The 16,768-nt window shown below is 55.7% G+C and overlaps 3 protein-coding genes across 3 annotated transcripts; 2 read left to right on the forward strand and 1 right to left on the reverse strand.

The window, feature by feature from the left end:
• The first annotated feature begins 972 nt into the window (after positions 1-972).
• BZA05DRAFT_90151 (thioesterase-like superfamily-domain-containing protein) lies at positions 973-2,561 on the forward strand. The gene has a single exon (XM_051488778.1). The coding sequence runs from the start codon at positions 1,171-1,173 to the stop codon at positions 2,278-2,280; it is 1,110 nt and encodes a 369-aa protein (XP_051337997.1). The 5' UTR covers positions 973-1,170; the 3' UTR covers positions 2,281-2,561.
• Positions 2,562-5,003: 2,442 nt separating this feature from the next.
• BZA05DRAFT_403135 (uncharacterized protein) lies at positions 5,004-7,374 on the forward strand. The gene is made up of 7 exons (XM_051484170.1): positions 5,004-5,259; positions 5,333-5,503; positions 5,558-6,244; positions 6,304-6,361; positions 6,415-6,522; positions 6,572-6,672; positions 6,727-7,374. Exons 1-7 carry the CDS (start codon positions 5,254-5,256, stop codon positions 7,144-7,146), a joined length of 1,551 nt encoding a protein of 516 aa, XP_051337998.1. The 5' UTR covers positions 5,004-5,253; the 3' UTR covers positions 7,147-7,374.
• A 1,453-nt stretch (positions 7,375-8,827) lies between these two features.
• BZA05DRAFT_339856 (chitin synthase III) lies at positions 8,828-11,885 on the reverse strand (the record flags this gene model as incomplete). Its single annotated transcript, XM_051480950.1, has 6 exons — positions 8,828-9,602; positions 9,661-9,853; positions 9,917-10,346; positions 10,399-10,555; positions 10,609-11,233; positions 11,324-11,885. The coding sequence occupies 6 exons, from the start codon at positions 11,883-11,885 to the stop codon at positions 8,828-8,830; spliced, it is 2,742 nt and encodes a 913-aa protein (XP_051337999.1).
• Positions 11,886-16,768: the final 4,883 nt, after the last annotated feature.

A 16,768-nucleotide genomic window follows, 5' to 3' on the forward strand; every position in this document is an offset into this window, starting at 1 on the left:
ATCACAACTTCCGACGACAACTCATGACTGATCGATTTGCATGTACATGCATACGATACATACCGATACCTCTTTGAAGCCGAGCTTCACTACATGCAATCCGAACTTCATCACATGAAACCCTCACATACCTACTCTTCTTCGGCCGCATGGACAGTTCATTACCTTGCGGTGAGTACATAGCGCCAGCACAGTGGCTTCACGATGTTCAAACTTCAGCACAGATCTACATACAAGTCAAGAACTTGTGGGGGAACCAGACTTTGGGTCCGCCAGGGCAAACCTTCGGGACCAGCCGTCGTAGCCGTCGTCGTCGGGCTAGGCGTAGCTTTCTGATTAATCACACATGTGAACATACCTACCCTCCTAGCTCCAAGTCGGCTTGCTCTGCGACTTCACGCACGACCATTCCATTGATGCGGCTAGGCAGACTTTCTTTTTCCACATGACGGAGACGGAGGCTACGGTTAAGGCGCGGAGTACTTAGCCGGGAGGAGTTCCGGCCGGCGCCGCGGCTTCGAGCCTTGAGCTGCATAATCCATTCGAAACCGGTGCATAGATCCTTTGGACCGCCGGCACGCAATAATTCGATGGACCCATGTACTGCCTATGCGGTAGTAGATTCGGAGCCCGTCCAAGGAACTGGCGACGTCGGACGGCGATCGTGTCCGAGGACTGGTTCTCAACTTCAATGTTCAGCGACGATCCCGTACTCTGCCTACCTACGACGCTGGGCTGACTAGCGCGTTCTCGCCGGAGTGTGAAGCCCACCATCCTGGCCTGAAGTCGAGCTTCAACGTTCTCATATCCCCGGCCGCCTCACCGGTACCGGACAGATACATATGAACCACGGACCTGGGGACTGGAGATCAACAGCATCGAAACATGTACTCTATATACTCGAGCACCTTGGGACCGGAAGTGCCAGGATCCGCCAAGTACGCGTTGGAGCCGAGCAACTTCGGCTTTCGGCACGTGCGGAATGGTGGCTTGCATATCTTCCTACCACGTCCACTGCCGCGAACCTCGGCTCATGTCCCAGAAAAACAAGCTACAATGCCTAATATACGGACTCCCTACTTTCTGTTCATTCACCTCAATAACTTGTTCGAAGCTCCTACAAGCTCCTTCAAGCTCTCTCAAGCTCCCAGGAAATAAGCAACCGCCGATATGCCACCCCACGAACGCTCATCATCTTCAACCGGCACGATCAAAGCCGAGCCACCACTCGACAAAACCGTAGCTCCCATCGAGAACACCCTCCACTTGACACCGCTCTTCGAAATCGGTCCCAACATCTTCACCAACACTCGCAAGCTATGGCAGCCAGTCGGAGCCCGCGGCATCTACGGCGGCAGTGTCATTTCGCAGTCCCTCCTCGCCGCGCAGCTCACTGTGCCGTCCACCTTTGTCCCGCACAGCATGCACTGCTACTTCGTCCTCAGCGGAAACCCCCACATCCCCATCCTCTACCACGTCGACATTGTGCGCGAGGGCCGAAGCTTCCACACTCGCACCGTACAAGCGCGGCAGCGCGGCAAAGCGATCTTCACCATGACCTGCTCGTTCACCGTTCCGCAGGCGACCAAGATCGCCGAGAGCGATAACCCGGAGAAGCGGATCGTGCGCCACCAGCCGGTGTTTCCGACCGCGGACATCCGGCTGCCCGAGGAGTGCGAGAGCGAGTCGGATGTCATCGCCCGCCTGCTGAAGACCGGCCGCATCGACGAGGACATGGCGGCCGAGGGGATGAAGCGCTTTGAGCGCGACCCGTTCGAGTGGCGCGCTATCGGCGTCGGCCAGCGGAATCCAAAGGCGAAGATCCTCCACCCTGCGAGCACGTCACATCCTGACCCCTCGCTGCCGCCGGCCGAGAAGGTGATGCGCCAGTGGGTGCGCTCCAAAGCGCCGATTTCCGATCCGCTGTACGTCAACCCGGCACTAGCGTACTTCTCGGACTCGTGGTTCATCGGCACCGTGGGGAGGGTGAATTCCGCCGCGAGAAGGGATCGGGTCGGAATGATGGTTAGTCTCGACCATACCATCCACTTTCATGCCGGCGATAGGACAAAGGTCGATGAGTGGTTGCTCGTCGAGACGGAGTGTCCGTGGGCTGATGAGGAGCGCACCCTCGTCAGGATGCGCGTCTGGAGTGCCGATGGAACGCTGCTGGCGAGCTGTTTGCAGGAAGGAATGGTGAGGCTGAAGGATGGGAGGGAGGGCGAGGGGATGGAGGACGCCAGTAGCCCTGGGGCCCATACGCCGAAAGCGAACCTGTAGTTAGATGCTCGCTCGCTGTAGTTTTGGTTTCCGTTGGTATGTAGCGGTGCGGTTTTTGTTTTGGATTTGTGCAATGATACCGTGCGATGTGGGTTATTTCGATAAATTATATTTGTAGTTCTCTACGGACGAGCGTCGTTCGAAAAATGGTACATAACTTTCCCAGGTGCTATAGCCACTCCAGCCCGTGACCGCCACAGGCTCTTATGTATTCTTCATATGTGATCCTGTAGACTGTAGTTCACATCGATGAAACCCCACGTGCCTTTTTCGGGTTTTGGGGGGTTCACCAATGGCATGCAGCCCAGCTGGACTACCGTATGGCAATGTACAATACGCACTCTCGGGTCTCCCGGATTCTGTCTATATGTAGCACGGTCCAGATAACCGGCTCGGTGTATGTAATACATAGCAGCACGCTTTCCTCAACCCTGGGGGGCACCGAACCGATGTACTGGTACAGCGTATATATATGCATACCGAAAGAGTACGGGGGAACGACAGTCGTCAGCCGCTCGGGGCTGGCCATCTTCGGCCACGCGCTCTACTCTACTCCGTGCCACGGTGCTCCACTCGACCCTCTGAGCATTGCAGTGCTCCCGCGACTACGGGCCTTGGTGGCTGCCCCCATTTTTCCCAGCACCGAGTATCGGGCCCCCCTTGTCGTCCAAGTCCAGCGCAGTGTTGACTGGCTCGGGCATGTCCCCAGTCCCGACTTGAGCTAGTACCGCACTCTAGAGTCTAGATGCCGTGCGCTTCTCGGCCTCGGCCGGCTTTAGAGGGCTCGCATTTCTTCCGAAGCCGGCAGTGGGTTGGCGCTTCTTGCACCACAATCGTGCCCTGAGCTAGCCCCGAGCCATCCCCGAGCCAGCCCCGAACCAGCCCGTGTCCGATATTTACCGGCATTAATTGGCCGGCTTCTGTAGTTGTTGACGTGGGCTAGGCACTCCGGTAACTCGACTGGCTGAGAGCTCGACTCATCCGTCCGCTAACTACCGTATCCGGGTGTGTGCCGGGCACTAGGGGATCGCAGTCCGATAGGCGGGTTCGCCGCGGCGCATATGTACGTCTGGCCGGGCCCGGTTCGCATGCCCCATTCGGTATATTACGGTCCGAGGAGCGGTGAAGATGCGTATTAGAGTAGGTACCTTGCTGACCTTGCTGATCTTACGTGCTTGGCCTCGGTACATATTATAGTCGACTGGCCTAACTAACCACAACCGCGCACTCGGCATCGTCTCACTGTGTCTCTTAAAACTACCGGTACATTGTATATATGCCCCCATGTGGGACAGTGGGGCCTCCTGCCGGTCCACGTGTGCCGGTTGCCGTTGCATGCGCCCCCCGGATGCTGACACTAGTAGTAACCGAGTGCTAATCCATGCCCGCTTGCACAGTCACGCAAATCCGCAACTGCGCCCGAAAAAGCGAAAAAGTAAAAGAGTCATTCCTTTCTCGGCAGTATGATAAGTAACCACATACCTGCATACCTGCATATCGGAAAAGCAGCCCCCAGGGCTGAGTGACACAATATGCAAGCCCATCACCAGCCACGGCTAGCTACCAACCGAGCCGCTCGCTCTAGGCAGACACTGGACACTCGACAGATGGGTTTGTGTATATCCGGATGGTTACTTACTCTCCCTGCAGCCCTGTGGGGAGAGGTGACGGCCTTGACGGCCTTGACGGGACTTGCCAATAGGCAGGCGGCCACTACGAACGGAAGGTGGAAGGTGGAAAGTCCCATGCGAACAGCCATGCGAACAGCCATGCGAACAGCCATGCGAACAGCCATGCGAATAGCCGTGGGGGATATTTTGCGAACATTTCCCTACGATTGGCGTGAACTTTGAAGAAAACTGGAGATGCATATACACATGTAGGAATCGGCTGTATGTCTGTCTGTGAAGTCGATGCAGGCGGATTGGAATTCGCGTGAATGTTAGGAGGAGCAAGATGAGGGGGCAATTCCTCACTTTCCAAATCCCCATCCCAAGATCACCACTGGCACCACATGGCTTCCGTGGCAATCGCCATCCGGAGGGTTGCATCAGTGGTACAATTCCCAGGCTCGTCGTGACTCGCCTCCGTTTGTAATGTGGGCATCCGGCCAGAAGCAAGAGCCCGCCGTCTGCTTTGTAATCGGCCCAACCGAGAGAGCACAGCGGCCGGCCGGTTGCTGCGGATTGCTTTGGGTTGCGTGGACTTGACCCTCCGTCAATCGCACTGCTCAACAACTCAACAGTCCGGCGGGCTGCTGGGCCACTTACAGACCAACGGCCAGCCCGACGTTTAAGTATCAACGGACTGGCCGGCTTAAGTGTGGAATGGCCACAATGATCCGAGGAGGGAGCTCGAGTGGCGGTGTTTACTTCGGGGGCGACAACAATGACGAAGCGTCTGCATGGCCCATCGACACCATCAGATGATCGCCGGTCTCACGTTGTGCTTATGTGTTCCTTCCCAGTAATCCTTAATACGTATCACAAGCTCTATGTGGCACCTGTGGACTCTGGAGACACGGCGCTTCACGTGACGGACCTGGTACATGCATAGCCGCCTCTGCTAACGAGTTGGGGGGCTTGTAGCCGCCGCCAATATCTGGGCCCCTGCGGCATGACGGTGATTGTTGAAGCTTGCATGTGTATGACTGCAAGGATCTCGGTGGTGCTTTGTTCTCAAAGCCTCTCTGGCTGGTTAGCTGAGGTACTTACCCAAACTACCCCGCGTCAGCCCAGCCAGCCCCACCTGTGCTCCCAATGCCCAGCGTCTTTAGAATGTGAGCGCATAAAAGTACGCACTCCCCCCTGGGCCTCCCAAACCGATCGGGAGTATAAGTTCTTGGAGTAGCCTGCAACCCATCCTCCGTCCCGTCGCGACAAATCCATCTCAAAACACCTTCGCTCACACACAAGATCCTCGTATCTTGTATAGTAAAACACCGTCATCATTTACAGCTATCAACAACAAACTATGGGGGTACGTTGCCCGACGACTGGAGGCCCCCACGTGGCATCATTGGAGACTGACTCGTGGCTATTGCTACCCATAGCTCGCTAGCAAGATGGCCGCGGCGAAAGTCCAGAGTGCGCAACCCCCGGGCGGCGCCCCCGCCGCCGCTTCAGCCTATCCTGGCGCCGACAGTCGTCCAACATACACCGGCCAGCAGCCACCGGCAACTTACAACCCGCAAAAGACCGGACAAGCTCAGTACCAGGCCTACGTGCGTTTCTCCACCGCCACAATGTAGGTTGCCATCGCGCTGACGACAGTGAAGCAACCTCAACAGCAGCAAGCTCCTCCTCCGCAGCAACAGTCGTACGGTCAGCAGCAGCAGCAGCAGTACGGCGGCGGCCAACAAGCCTATCCCCCACAGTCGTACGGTGCACCGGCGCCCCCCGGCGCGGGCGCGCTCCCACCAAAGAAAGCTAGCCCCGCAACCGACCCGGAGATCCTCTTCTCGATCCTGAAGGAGACGACGACGGAGAACAACCTGGGGAATTTCTACGATGACAACAGATTACGACAGCTAGCGGCGCAGCTCGGACGTACGGATCCCGTGACCACCATCTGCGGGCGCTGGGACATTCCTCTCGAGATCTCGTTCGACCTCGTAAAGCTGGCGCTGTACGATATCGTCTTCCTGGTGGACGACAGTGGCTCGATCGAGTTCTCGAAGCTCCAGGGTGAGCTGAAATCGCTGCTGAGGAGCGCCGCGTTCGCAAGTAGTCTTTTCGATCAGGATGGCTTCTCGGTCAAGTTCTTGAACTCGACTGTGGAGGGGGATAATATTCGCACCGAGGCCCAGGCGGAGGATCTGGTGAACAGAGTGAGGTTCCAGGGCGTTACTCCGCTGGTTACGTCGCTGCGCGACAAAATTCTCAGGAAATATCTGGGCGAGGTTCATGAGCAGACCCCTAATATCAAGAAACCGCTGCTGGTGATCATCATTACCGACGGAATGGTAGGATACCCCACCCAATTCACATTTCATCACGCCGATGACGCTCACATACCATTCAGCCCACAGACAGTCCCGGCCGCGAATTCCAGCGCCTCATCAAAGACTACAAAATCAAGCGTTTGTCGCCTCTCCTCCCGCCTCTCCCTTACCCGTTCTAACGTGACATATAGCTGTCGCATTTCAAATCGCGCAGGTCGGTGTAGATGCCGATGCCCAGGACTTCCTTGCATCCCTCGATTCGGACCCCGAAGTCGGCGGTCTGATCGATTGCACATCCAGTACGGATCAACCCACTCCCTCCGAGATCCCCGCTAACCCTCAAACAAGACTTCGAAATGGAATCAGCCGAGTTCCGGCGGATGACCAACATGGCGCTTACGCGTGAGCTGTGGTACACCAAGCTTCTGTTAGGTAGTATCGACAGAACCGTACGTCTTCCCCGTCTCCCAACGGGAAGTGTACCTCACTGACGGAGCGCACAGTATGACAAAAAGGACGAGAAAGAATCCGGCTACGCGCCGCCCGCTCCCGCCAAGCCCTCATACGGCGGCAGTGCGCCGGCGGCCCCACCAAGCCAGTACTACCAAGCCCCGGGCGGTGGCCAGCAGCAGTACCCTCCATCGTACAGCCAGCAACCCCAGGCGCAACAGTATGGTCACCAGCAGTACCCGCAGGGGCAGCCGGGACATGGACAGCAGGGACATGGGCCGCAGTCCTACAACAATCCTGCGCAGTCCTCACATTCGCCTGCGCCCCGCGGTCAGGAATATGGGTATCCCCCCTCGTCTGGACAGCAGTATCAGCAGGGGTACGTGCCGCCGCCGCCCGCTGGGTACAGTGCCCCGCCGCCTCAAGGACAGTACTATAGTGGACAACAGCCACCGCCCGGAGGCCGCTACTAGGCACCTATTTCAATCAGTTCTGGCAGCGAGACTGGGTGGAACAGAAGCGGGGGCGGTCATAAAGGGATGTGGGCTGCAGAGTCTTTGCCTGTGTGTGTAGGATGGGAATAGAGGCCTTTTACTTGTTCTTGTTCTTACTTGTTTCTTACGACGTACGTTCATGGGTGTGTAGTGGGCGTGAGAGCCATCGCGGAATGAAAATGAAAATAGTATACCTACACGGTTTTATGTTTCTGAATTTGGCGTGATGTGTGTCTAAGTGTCGTGGTTCAACTCCAACTTTTGGTTCGGACCAGAGTGGACTGGACTGGACGGGACTGGACGGGACTGGACTGGACTAGACCTAGCACTGAGCAGTCCCCCTAGGCTCGATTGAAACCAAAGGGTGGTCATAGCCGTACCGTAGGTAGTCAGCGTTGAACGTTACCGATGTCGGGATCGGACTGTATCAGTTCAGAAGACAGAAGACGGAAGTTTCCGGACCGGACCGGGCAGAGTCGGGGGACTCGGGGCACTCGGCTCGACTGGGACCCGGAACCTTTATTTTTGTGTTTCTTCAGCGATCGCATGGCAGTGACTACAGTCCAGTCTAGTCCAGTCCAATCCAGTCCAGTCCGTTCAGCCCAGTCCGTCCAGTCCCATCCGGTTCCGTCCAGTCCGTATAGTCCAGTCCGGTCTGGTTTGGATAACCAGCTCGGTGGATCGGTGGATCGGTAGATCAGTGGGCCAGCCGATGGCCGTGGTGACTTCCGAGTTCCGGGTTCTGAGTTCTGAGATACTTGTCCCGCGGATACTCTAGGTATATACTACTCTATAGTAGTGTGCTAAGTGCTTGGGATATTCAGTGGCCAGGCTCGTGTAGTTTTCATGTACTCTACTTACGTGGTATCACTCGCCACGAGAGTGACCGCCATGATTGGGCAGAGTGTGCGCCCACAGTTGTGGTGGTTACAGCTTACGAATATGTAATCTACCATGATCTACTCTACCAAGGTCGAATGTAATGATTGCAGCAAAAAACGGTTGTGCTGCTGCTGCTGCTGCTGCTGCTGATGGTATCCTGAACAACGATCCCCTTGCAGATTATGTATTCCTCTTGGAGTCTTGATGGGTTGCTGCAGCCCGGTGACCAGTCGCCCTATTTACGTCTAATGTGCTTTTCTTCTTCTTGGTAGTTCCTATTCGACCTTGTCCATCCAAGACTCCAAGACTCCGAGACTCCGAGGCACTGCACGATAGAATCGAATCATCTCAGTCATCGGAGCTTGACGAAGCAGCGAATCGCGAATAGAGGTACTACATACATGTATCCAAGGTATCAAATTCATCCATATATCATGTGTAACTATCATGTGTAACTAAAGTATACCTACATCGCAGCAGCAAAAATCAAACTCCTTAACCACTCCGCCCCCCGCCCCCCGCCCCCCAGAACAGATCGATTACATAAGTAGTGGCGGCATCAACATTGAACATTGAACAAGCATCAAGCGCATAACCTGCCCGCCCCCCTCAAAAAAACAACCGCATCCCCCGCCCCCAAAATACAAGCTCGAGATTAGCCACCTCCCACGTCAAAACAGTGATGTGATGTGGTGGAAAACACGAACATTAAAACGCCAGACAGGTATAAGAGATACAAACACCCATTCCCCCACGAACCAACCATTTTACTGCCCCCCTACTTCCTCATGAAGCAGCAACAAACCGCCGCGCGGCCCAAGAAGTACGTGAACCCACAGAACCTAAAAAACGACAGAGCTGCTGTCGCAAGCAAGATGAAGCGGAAGTATTCGGCGGTCCTCTTCTTCGAGTCTGGGCCGACCCAATCGAACGCCTCGGATGTGACAAACACCGCTACGGCGGCGTTCAGTATGATCCACGCAGTGATCAGCCGGGTGCGGAAGGACTTGTACGAGTCGTCGAGACTCTTCTCCTCCTTCTCCTCCTTGATCTCGATGGGTCGCAGGCAGCGCTTGACGACTTCCTCGAACTGCGAGTCCACGTCCGTCTTCGGTATCACCTCGACCTCCATCACTTTGTCGCCGCCCGCGATCTTGTGCGTTTTCGCCGACGGCATCGCTTCGGCCGTGTCGGAGCCCTTGGTGCCCCACGACACGTCGTGCCAGTTGCAGAAGGCGTAGACGTTCAGGACGTTGGTGTACGACGACGCGAGGAAGAGGTATGCCGGGAACGAGTGCAGCATGTGCCACGGGTCCAGGTACATCAGGGAGGACACGATGTAGAGGCCCCAGGTCGCGGCGAGGGCGAGGATGATCAGACCGGTGTTGGTGACAAACATGTTTGTGATGAAGCCGCCGACGGTCGGGGAGTAGAGCTCGTCCCATCCGGCGGTCTTGGAAAAGGCGTTGAAGACCAGGTAGAAGGAGAGGATCAGGACGTATGCCTGTATGAGACCAAAGATGACGAAAGACAACATGTAGGCCTTTTTGGATCTGGATAGAGGTCAGCCCAGGGATCAGGGAGGAGGAAAGCGGAGCGGTGCTCTGTTACCCTTTGGGACGATTGCCCAGCGCGAGAACGAATTGCAAGAGCAGGAATGCGAGATATATGTATTTGAGGAACGAGTTGACGATCGGCGAAACCGTGTCTCCGAACGGCCAGCCCACTTTGCCCAACGTCTTTTCCTCAGCCGTTGGATTTCCGACCAAGTCCATGATGACGGAAGTAGTCAGCCAGAAGGAACCTAAATTTTCCGCACCGTAAGTATCCATTCGAGGCTAGAAACAAACTGCACGCGGGAACCTACTGATCATGAACCACGACATGATCGTCGAGAAAATATTGTACAACAGCTGGCAGTGGAAGAAGAACATGCGGATGATGTTGTGGCTGCTCTTGTACATCTTGCCAAAGTGCATCAGAGCGTAGATGGTGGCCGCGAAGGATCCGTTTAGCCATCGTCGTCTCTGCGAGATGAACTCGGCGGCGCCATCCGGAACGTCGGTCTCGGCCTTTGCGCTCTTGACGTACGACAGATGCCACTTGCTTCCCGCTTTAACCACCACCTCGAAACAGAGAATACGGTCCTCGGCCAAGAACATGTTCTTCTTGAAGATGTTCATACCGTCGATTCCCTTCTTGCCGAAGCGTTCCGACATGGTGTGGTCGCCGTGAAAGTACTGGTCCAAGGGACGTCCGGCGATGGCTCTGTACCTGTACGCGGAGAAGGCACCAGGCTGGCGCTGTTAGTCCGGACCGTGCCGGCGATAGAGACAGAGAAACACATACCAAAACGGACACATAACCGAACGCCGATTCTAACGGCTTGTCCAGAATGTTACTGATCTTGTACTCAAAGTTCTGGGCCGCTACCAATGGGTTGACCAGATTCCTTCCCCGATGCCCCAACATGGCGTGAATCTCTCCACAAGCACCGCCCAAGTTCCTACTCACGGTCAGCATATCAAAACATGGCGCAAGACGGGGAGGACAACGAACTTGTCATTATGGAACGCCTGCCAAAGAGCCAGCAGACTCCCGGATCCGGGCTTAGTTCCTGCGTCGAGTAGGATACAGATTTCCGGCTGGAGGATCCTGCCGAACGCGTTGAACAGCCATCGGTGAGAGTTGATCTTCTTGCTGTTATTTTGCTTGAGGCAAAAGATGATTTGCGTCGGGGGAAACGCCGATTCGTCATCCTCGCCCTTGGGGCGGCTAAGGTGGTGGCTCGCCGTGACCGAGATCTGCGTGGTGTACTCGAAGATGTGCGCGGTGGTCGGCTGTCCGTCGACATCCTTCTTCATCACGTCGTTCTGGAAGACACCGACGGTTGCGAGAAGATCCAGAGTCTCCTTGTCGCACGGCCCGATTCCGTCGAACACGAGGCAGACCACAATCTTCTGCCACGCCGGTCCTCCCTTGTCCCAGAACTGCGACCTCTTGAGCTTCACAAACTCCTTCACATTCTGCATCACACCGTGGAGCGTGCGCGCCGTCAGGACTTTGTCCTCATTGTAATACGTAATGGCGATCAGAATCTCCGTGTGCCGATCGTACGTCTGCGCACGCAGGCTGTAGCCGTTCTTCAACGTGAAGTCGTCCGGATCACATGTGGCGGGAGTGTCTGTGGGGCTGAAGTTAGTTACACGAGACTACTAGTACTAGTACCACTACTACGCGGGGAACGACGTCTCTCTCCCCCGGAAAAACCTACACCGCATATGAGTGAACTCCTTGCTCCCCGTCTCCAGATCGCCCGCACGGTACTTTTCCTGGATGGCGTTCGCGACGGCCGAAGGCACCTCGTACTCGATCGACAGCGCCTGCCCCTTCCTGATCTTGACCTTCCTGGTCTCCTTCCGCCGAATGCCCATGCCACTGAGCGTCTGCCGCCGCCCGTCGAAATCCATGCTTGTGTTCCTACTGCTCACACTCATGGCACTGCTGTTGTCGTAGGGGGTTGTGGTCGCGCCATTGAACGAGCTCAGCGCCGACACCGACTCGTTCGAGAGCGTCGTCGGGAACGACTGCCGCAAGCCACCACCACCACCGCCCGGGGATGTCGGCCGCGAGTCGTCGAAGGGCCCATGGAAGGGTGATGGCCTGCCGGTGCCGATGGCTGGTGGGTCCTCGAGTGTGTAGTACGGGCCGGTCAGGGGAAGCCGCTCGGGCTGCTGGTCTGGGTCGGTGATGTCGGGAGCGCTGTATGCGTACGGATACGGGTGTGCCGAGTCTTCGAAGCTATTTCGCCGCTCTCCTCCGCCTGGGTATGCCATGTTGAGAGGGGAGTGGGATGGACCGAGACTATCGAACAAACGAGAGATTTTCCGATTTTTTTTGTATGGTACACTAGCAGCGGAAATACGGTGAAGGGTTCGTTCGAACGGTAGAGGAGGAGGAGGAACGATCTCAGACGGTGTGGTTAGATGTGGGGTTGGGTGGTCGGATGATTGATGGACCGTCGGGGGAGTGTTGTGCTGGAAGTGTCGAGATGAGGATGGTGATTGCCGGTTTGTTTTTCTTCCTGTACAGAAACTGGGGTCGGGTGAAACGAAGGTGAAGGTGAAGGAAGAGGAAGACTAAGAGGTGGAGAAGGAGGAAACAGATCCAAGAACAACAAGAGCAGGCAGCAACAATAACAACAAGGTAACGGCCGGGGACAATAAATAACAATGGGTCGGCAAAGACAAGGAGCGGTATGGTATGGAAGGTATAATAGTAATAATACGGGGGTGGGCGGGCTGAGTAACAACAACAATAGCAATTCGAATCTATGCCGACATGCACATGCACATGTAGAGTAGAAGAAAGTAGAGGATGTACCGGTTCCAGTTGTGGGAAGAAAGAAAGAAAGAAAGAAAGACACCGGAAAGCCGCGTAGGTGGGGACTGGAGGTTGTTAGGGATCCGGATCGTTAAAATAGAAATGATTTCTGGCAGCTTGGTGGGTTAACTGGGACATGTGCTAGTGGGGAGATCAACACGCCGACGACGAGGAAGAAGATGGAATCCGAAACGCAAGTCTGCGCGTAGAGTATGCATACTAGTATGAGGTAGGTGTGAAAACAAATAAGTACGTTGAGCATCCTCGGTCTTCCGGAGAGAGAGCCTGAGCACGCCCATTCTCATCCTTCCCCGAGAGACAGAGCACATTCAGTCTCAGTCTCAGTCTTGGTCTCAGTCTTGGTCTCAGTCTTCACGAGAGCCAGAATACCTCCTACTCACTCCACTCCACCTAACTACCTCGTACCAGCCAAACCTCATTCACTCTCTCCACGCCGACACCCGTCCAAGCCACACTCTCCAGACCGCCGGCACCGCGAGTACCGGTACGTACTCCAGTTACCTGACTACTACCGACCATCCGCAGCTTCAGCCATCCGCCCGCCCCACCCCCGCCTCCCCCTCAGACCGCATCCTCACATCCACCATCTCACGTCTTCACATCCACCATCCACCATCCACCATCTCGATCGCTCGTCACACCACCACCACCACCACCACCATCTTTTGTTTGTTGTTTCTGACCCCACCCTCTCCCTCTTCCTCTCCCTCCCCATCCTCTTTCTCCCCACCCTCTCCCCTCCCCACCCGCGAACAAACTACTCACTGCATGCATGGCTGCCGAGCCAGCCCTTGCTAGCGGGTGCATCATACACAATACTAGTAGTTTGGCTAAGTTAGTGAACTAACTTATTTGTCGCGCTGATCGATGTTACCGTAAGTTCGTAACACCCATGTTTTTGCTTTTTGCTTTTTGCTTTTTGCTTTTTGCTTTTTGCTGAGCATGGGTCGGCATGCGCGGGCGGGTGCTCCACTGGATGACGGAATCGACAGCGGAATCGACGGTGATGGCGACGTCGACGCCACAAACCGTGCGTTGCCAGATAAAAAAAGAAAGAAAAAACAGGATTGGACGGTGCCAGTGGGAATAACTACCGGTACATCGGTATTTGCTTGAGGACTTACTTAGTAAGAAGGTCAATCGACAGACGAGAGGAGTGGGATGAACTGGAAATGCGAAAGAAAGGAAAGAAAGGAAGATCCCTCCATTCCCCTTCGGACTTCCTTCATTTCTCTGCCGGTCCAAGGTTCCACCGGAGCGGATCTTGACGGATCTCACGCACACGAGACGGCAGTGCGTCCGACCGACCGCCCAGTCAGTGCGTGCTGCTCCTGCTGCTGCAGCGGGTGCGGCGTGGCGCGGTTGCACTCCGGAGCGATCAGGATGGGATGAGAATCAGGTTATGTACTCGTACATCATATGCGCCGTGTTGGAGTCTGGGGATTTTAACGCTGGCTTGATGGCTATAGCCTGTTGTTGTCGTTATTGTTATGGTCGTCATCGTTGCCTGCCCGAGCCGCCCGCCAGTCAACTGCCCCACACCTGCGCACGCGGACTCTTGCCCGTCGACGTCCGCAACGTCTGCACGGCGCAACTGACTGCTCCGGCGGCGACGAAGACGATACTAATCATGTTTACTATTCGTAGAGTTGTAGTTAGTGCGAGTATGTACACTGCCATCGAGCCCGGCTGCCGATCGCTGAGCGTTGAAGAATCCATCCCCCGTAAGTATTTCTGTTGTGTATATGTAGTAAATCTGATGACTCGGTTCATCGCCTGACGGATCACGGTCGTGTATGGATTTACTAGGTAGTATATTAGTATTTCTGTTCTGTACAGTGTAAATTGCGCCCTTGGTTCATCGGGTTCACCTTTAGTGACGGATCACTCCAAAGCTCCACCCCTGAACACTGGCAGTAGGAATACGGCACAGGTTCTCTGCGGTATCGCCAGCTCGTGAGCACCAAATGGCCGGGACCGTACCTGGCACCATGGTCACCATCCCCAGCAGCAACAGTTCTTTCGGCGGTCAGAGGGACAAATATCCGAGCAATCCGAGCAATCCGAGAATTCCGATCATTCCGACATACTCGGACACTCGGACACTCGTACACTCGGACATTTTCCACGATGCCGGAAGCCGAGCGGGCCACACCACTAGGTCAAACGCCAAACACTAGTCAGGCGCGCACAGATCTCGAAAGTCGATCGCGAGCTCGAGCTCGAGCTGTGTGCCCTGTGATGATGTCGTCTGTTCGGAAGTAGAGGCGAGAGCAAAGGCGGGAGCATATGCGGGATGCATAACTATACCGGTAGTAAATGTGGATGGAAAGGTTGGAGAAAGAGATCCGAGAGACTCGAGAGACAGGACGGGTGGATGAATGCATTAATTCGGACTCCGGAGAGGTGCTAGGCGAATCTCGAATCTCGGCTGGAAAGTGTAGATGGAGTGATGGGAGACCCAAGAACGGGTGAGAGGCAAAAGCGTGATTAATTGGAAAAGAGTTGTATGGTGATGACGATGATGGTGATGTACAAGATGGTTATGTACAAGGTGGTGAGGACCATAGACCGACCGAAGAACAGGAAGAACAGAAACAGTGGCAACAGAATCAATCCAACGTTCGAATGGCCGCATCGGGCCTGCGTCGGCCTGCATCGGGTCCCACCTCCATAACACATCGGTCCCATCAGGTCTCAACAAGGTCTCCTCTCTCGTCTCTCCAGTGCTCACCGATGATGCCAACTTCCGCCTCTTCCTTCGCACTCCTCAGTACCTGCCTACCTACATACTGCCACCATGGGTAGAGTACTCTACATGTGTCACTTCAAGGGCATGCGCCGGTACTCTGTCTCAAAAGTCTATGGATGTGTGGATGTGTTGAATCTTGAATCCCCCAGTCTTCTGGATCGTGCTGTGCTGGGTGTGCTGAGAGTGCTGTGTTTGATCCACTATCCCGCCTCAATCCCGTCCCGTGCAGCCTCCAGACTCCAAAGTCATGTTCGCAACTGCTACAGTCTTTGCCCTGAGTTTATGTCTCAGTGCTGTGCCGCGAGGCGGCAAGGCCGCGAATGGCATCGAAGGGCTCACAGCCTCACACAGCCGACATACTCTACCGCACTCCATAGTACACTACTACCGGTATATAGCAGACACTGTCTCGGCACTCCCGAAGCGCAGACGGGAAGTTATACTCCACATATCATATCATATTCACTCATAACGAGCCCTCCGGCTCAGCCTTCAGCTCCACAGTCGTCAGTCGTTACCGGTCAGGAACGAATACGGTAGAGTAGGTTATGGACGGCCCACCGACGCCTCGGGCCTCGCGCCTCGCCAGCGGCCACCACAGTGCACACATCATTTCGCCTACATACCCCCTCCCACCCCCTCCAGGCTCTACCCCCTCCACCCCCTCCACCCCTCCGCCGGCTGTTCGCCCTCCCCTGCCTGCGGCGGAACTTCTGGAAGCCATTCTGCCATGGGGGCCCATCAGCCCTTCCCGGACGATTCCCGGATAATTTCCGGACATCGATCCGTGCCCCGTGCCCCATGTATGTATCTACTCTAGATACGTGTGCACATAGCTAAAGCAACGCCCACCGGAAGTCGGCGCGCTCGGAAGGAAAAAGGGAAAGGGAAGGGAAAAGGAAGGGGGAAAGGAAAAACAAAGCACAGCCGCAGGTTGGATATGAATAGAACGGGATTAGGCAGACCACACCACTCACTCACAGGCTCCAGTATATACGGAGTACACGGACCACGCAGTCGCAGTCGCAGTGCGCACACGAGACACGAGAGACCAGAGACCGGAGACCGCAGACCGGAGAACGCAGCGCAGCGCATGCAGGTACCCGTTGCATGTCTCACAGTCTCACAGTCTCAGCTCATAGCGCCCGTACATACTCTGCATACTTATGATATGTGCTCAAGTAAGCAATTGCGTGGCTCCTCCGCGCTCCTTCCTTTCGCTATGTATGTACTCGAGCACATCATAGAGTAGAGTAGAGTAACTTACGCGGGACGGCGGGTGGTTTGCCCGCTTGCTTCCTCACTTCCCCAAGAAAGGGGAGGCACCCCGACGTCCCACGCCCACGCGGGAGCCGCACCCCTAGGCTCTCCCCAGTCCCCAGTCCCCCAGTGCCCCAGTGCCCCAGTGCCCCAGTCCCCCAGTCCCCCAGTCCCCCAGTCCCCCGAGTCCCCGAGTCCCCGGTCCTGCGCATGCCATGTCCATTCCGCTCATTCCGAAACGGACCGAGCCTCGGATCCGAGAACGCCAGCGTGGCGCAGGTTGCAACTCAAGCACACTCCCGG

This window comes from Tricharina praecox (assembly GCF_024521635.1).
Source record: "Tricharina praecox strain CBS 144465 chromosome Unknown BZA05scaffold_18, whole genome shotgun sequence".
Lineage (NCBI taxonomy): Eukaryota > Fungi > Ascomycota > Pezizomycetes > Pezizales > Pyronemataceae > Tricharina > Tricharina praecox.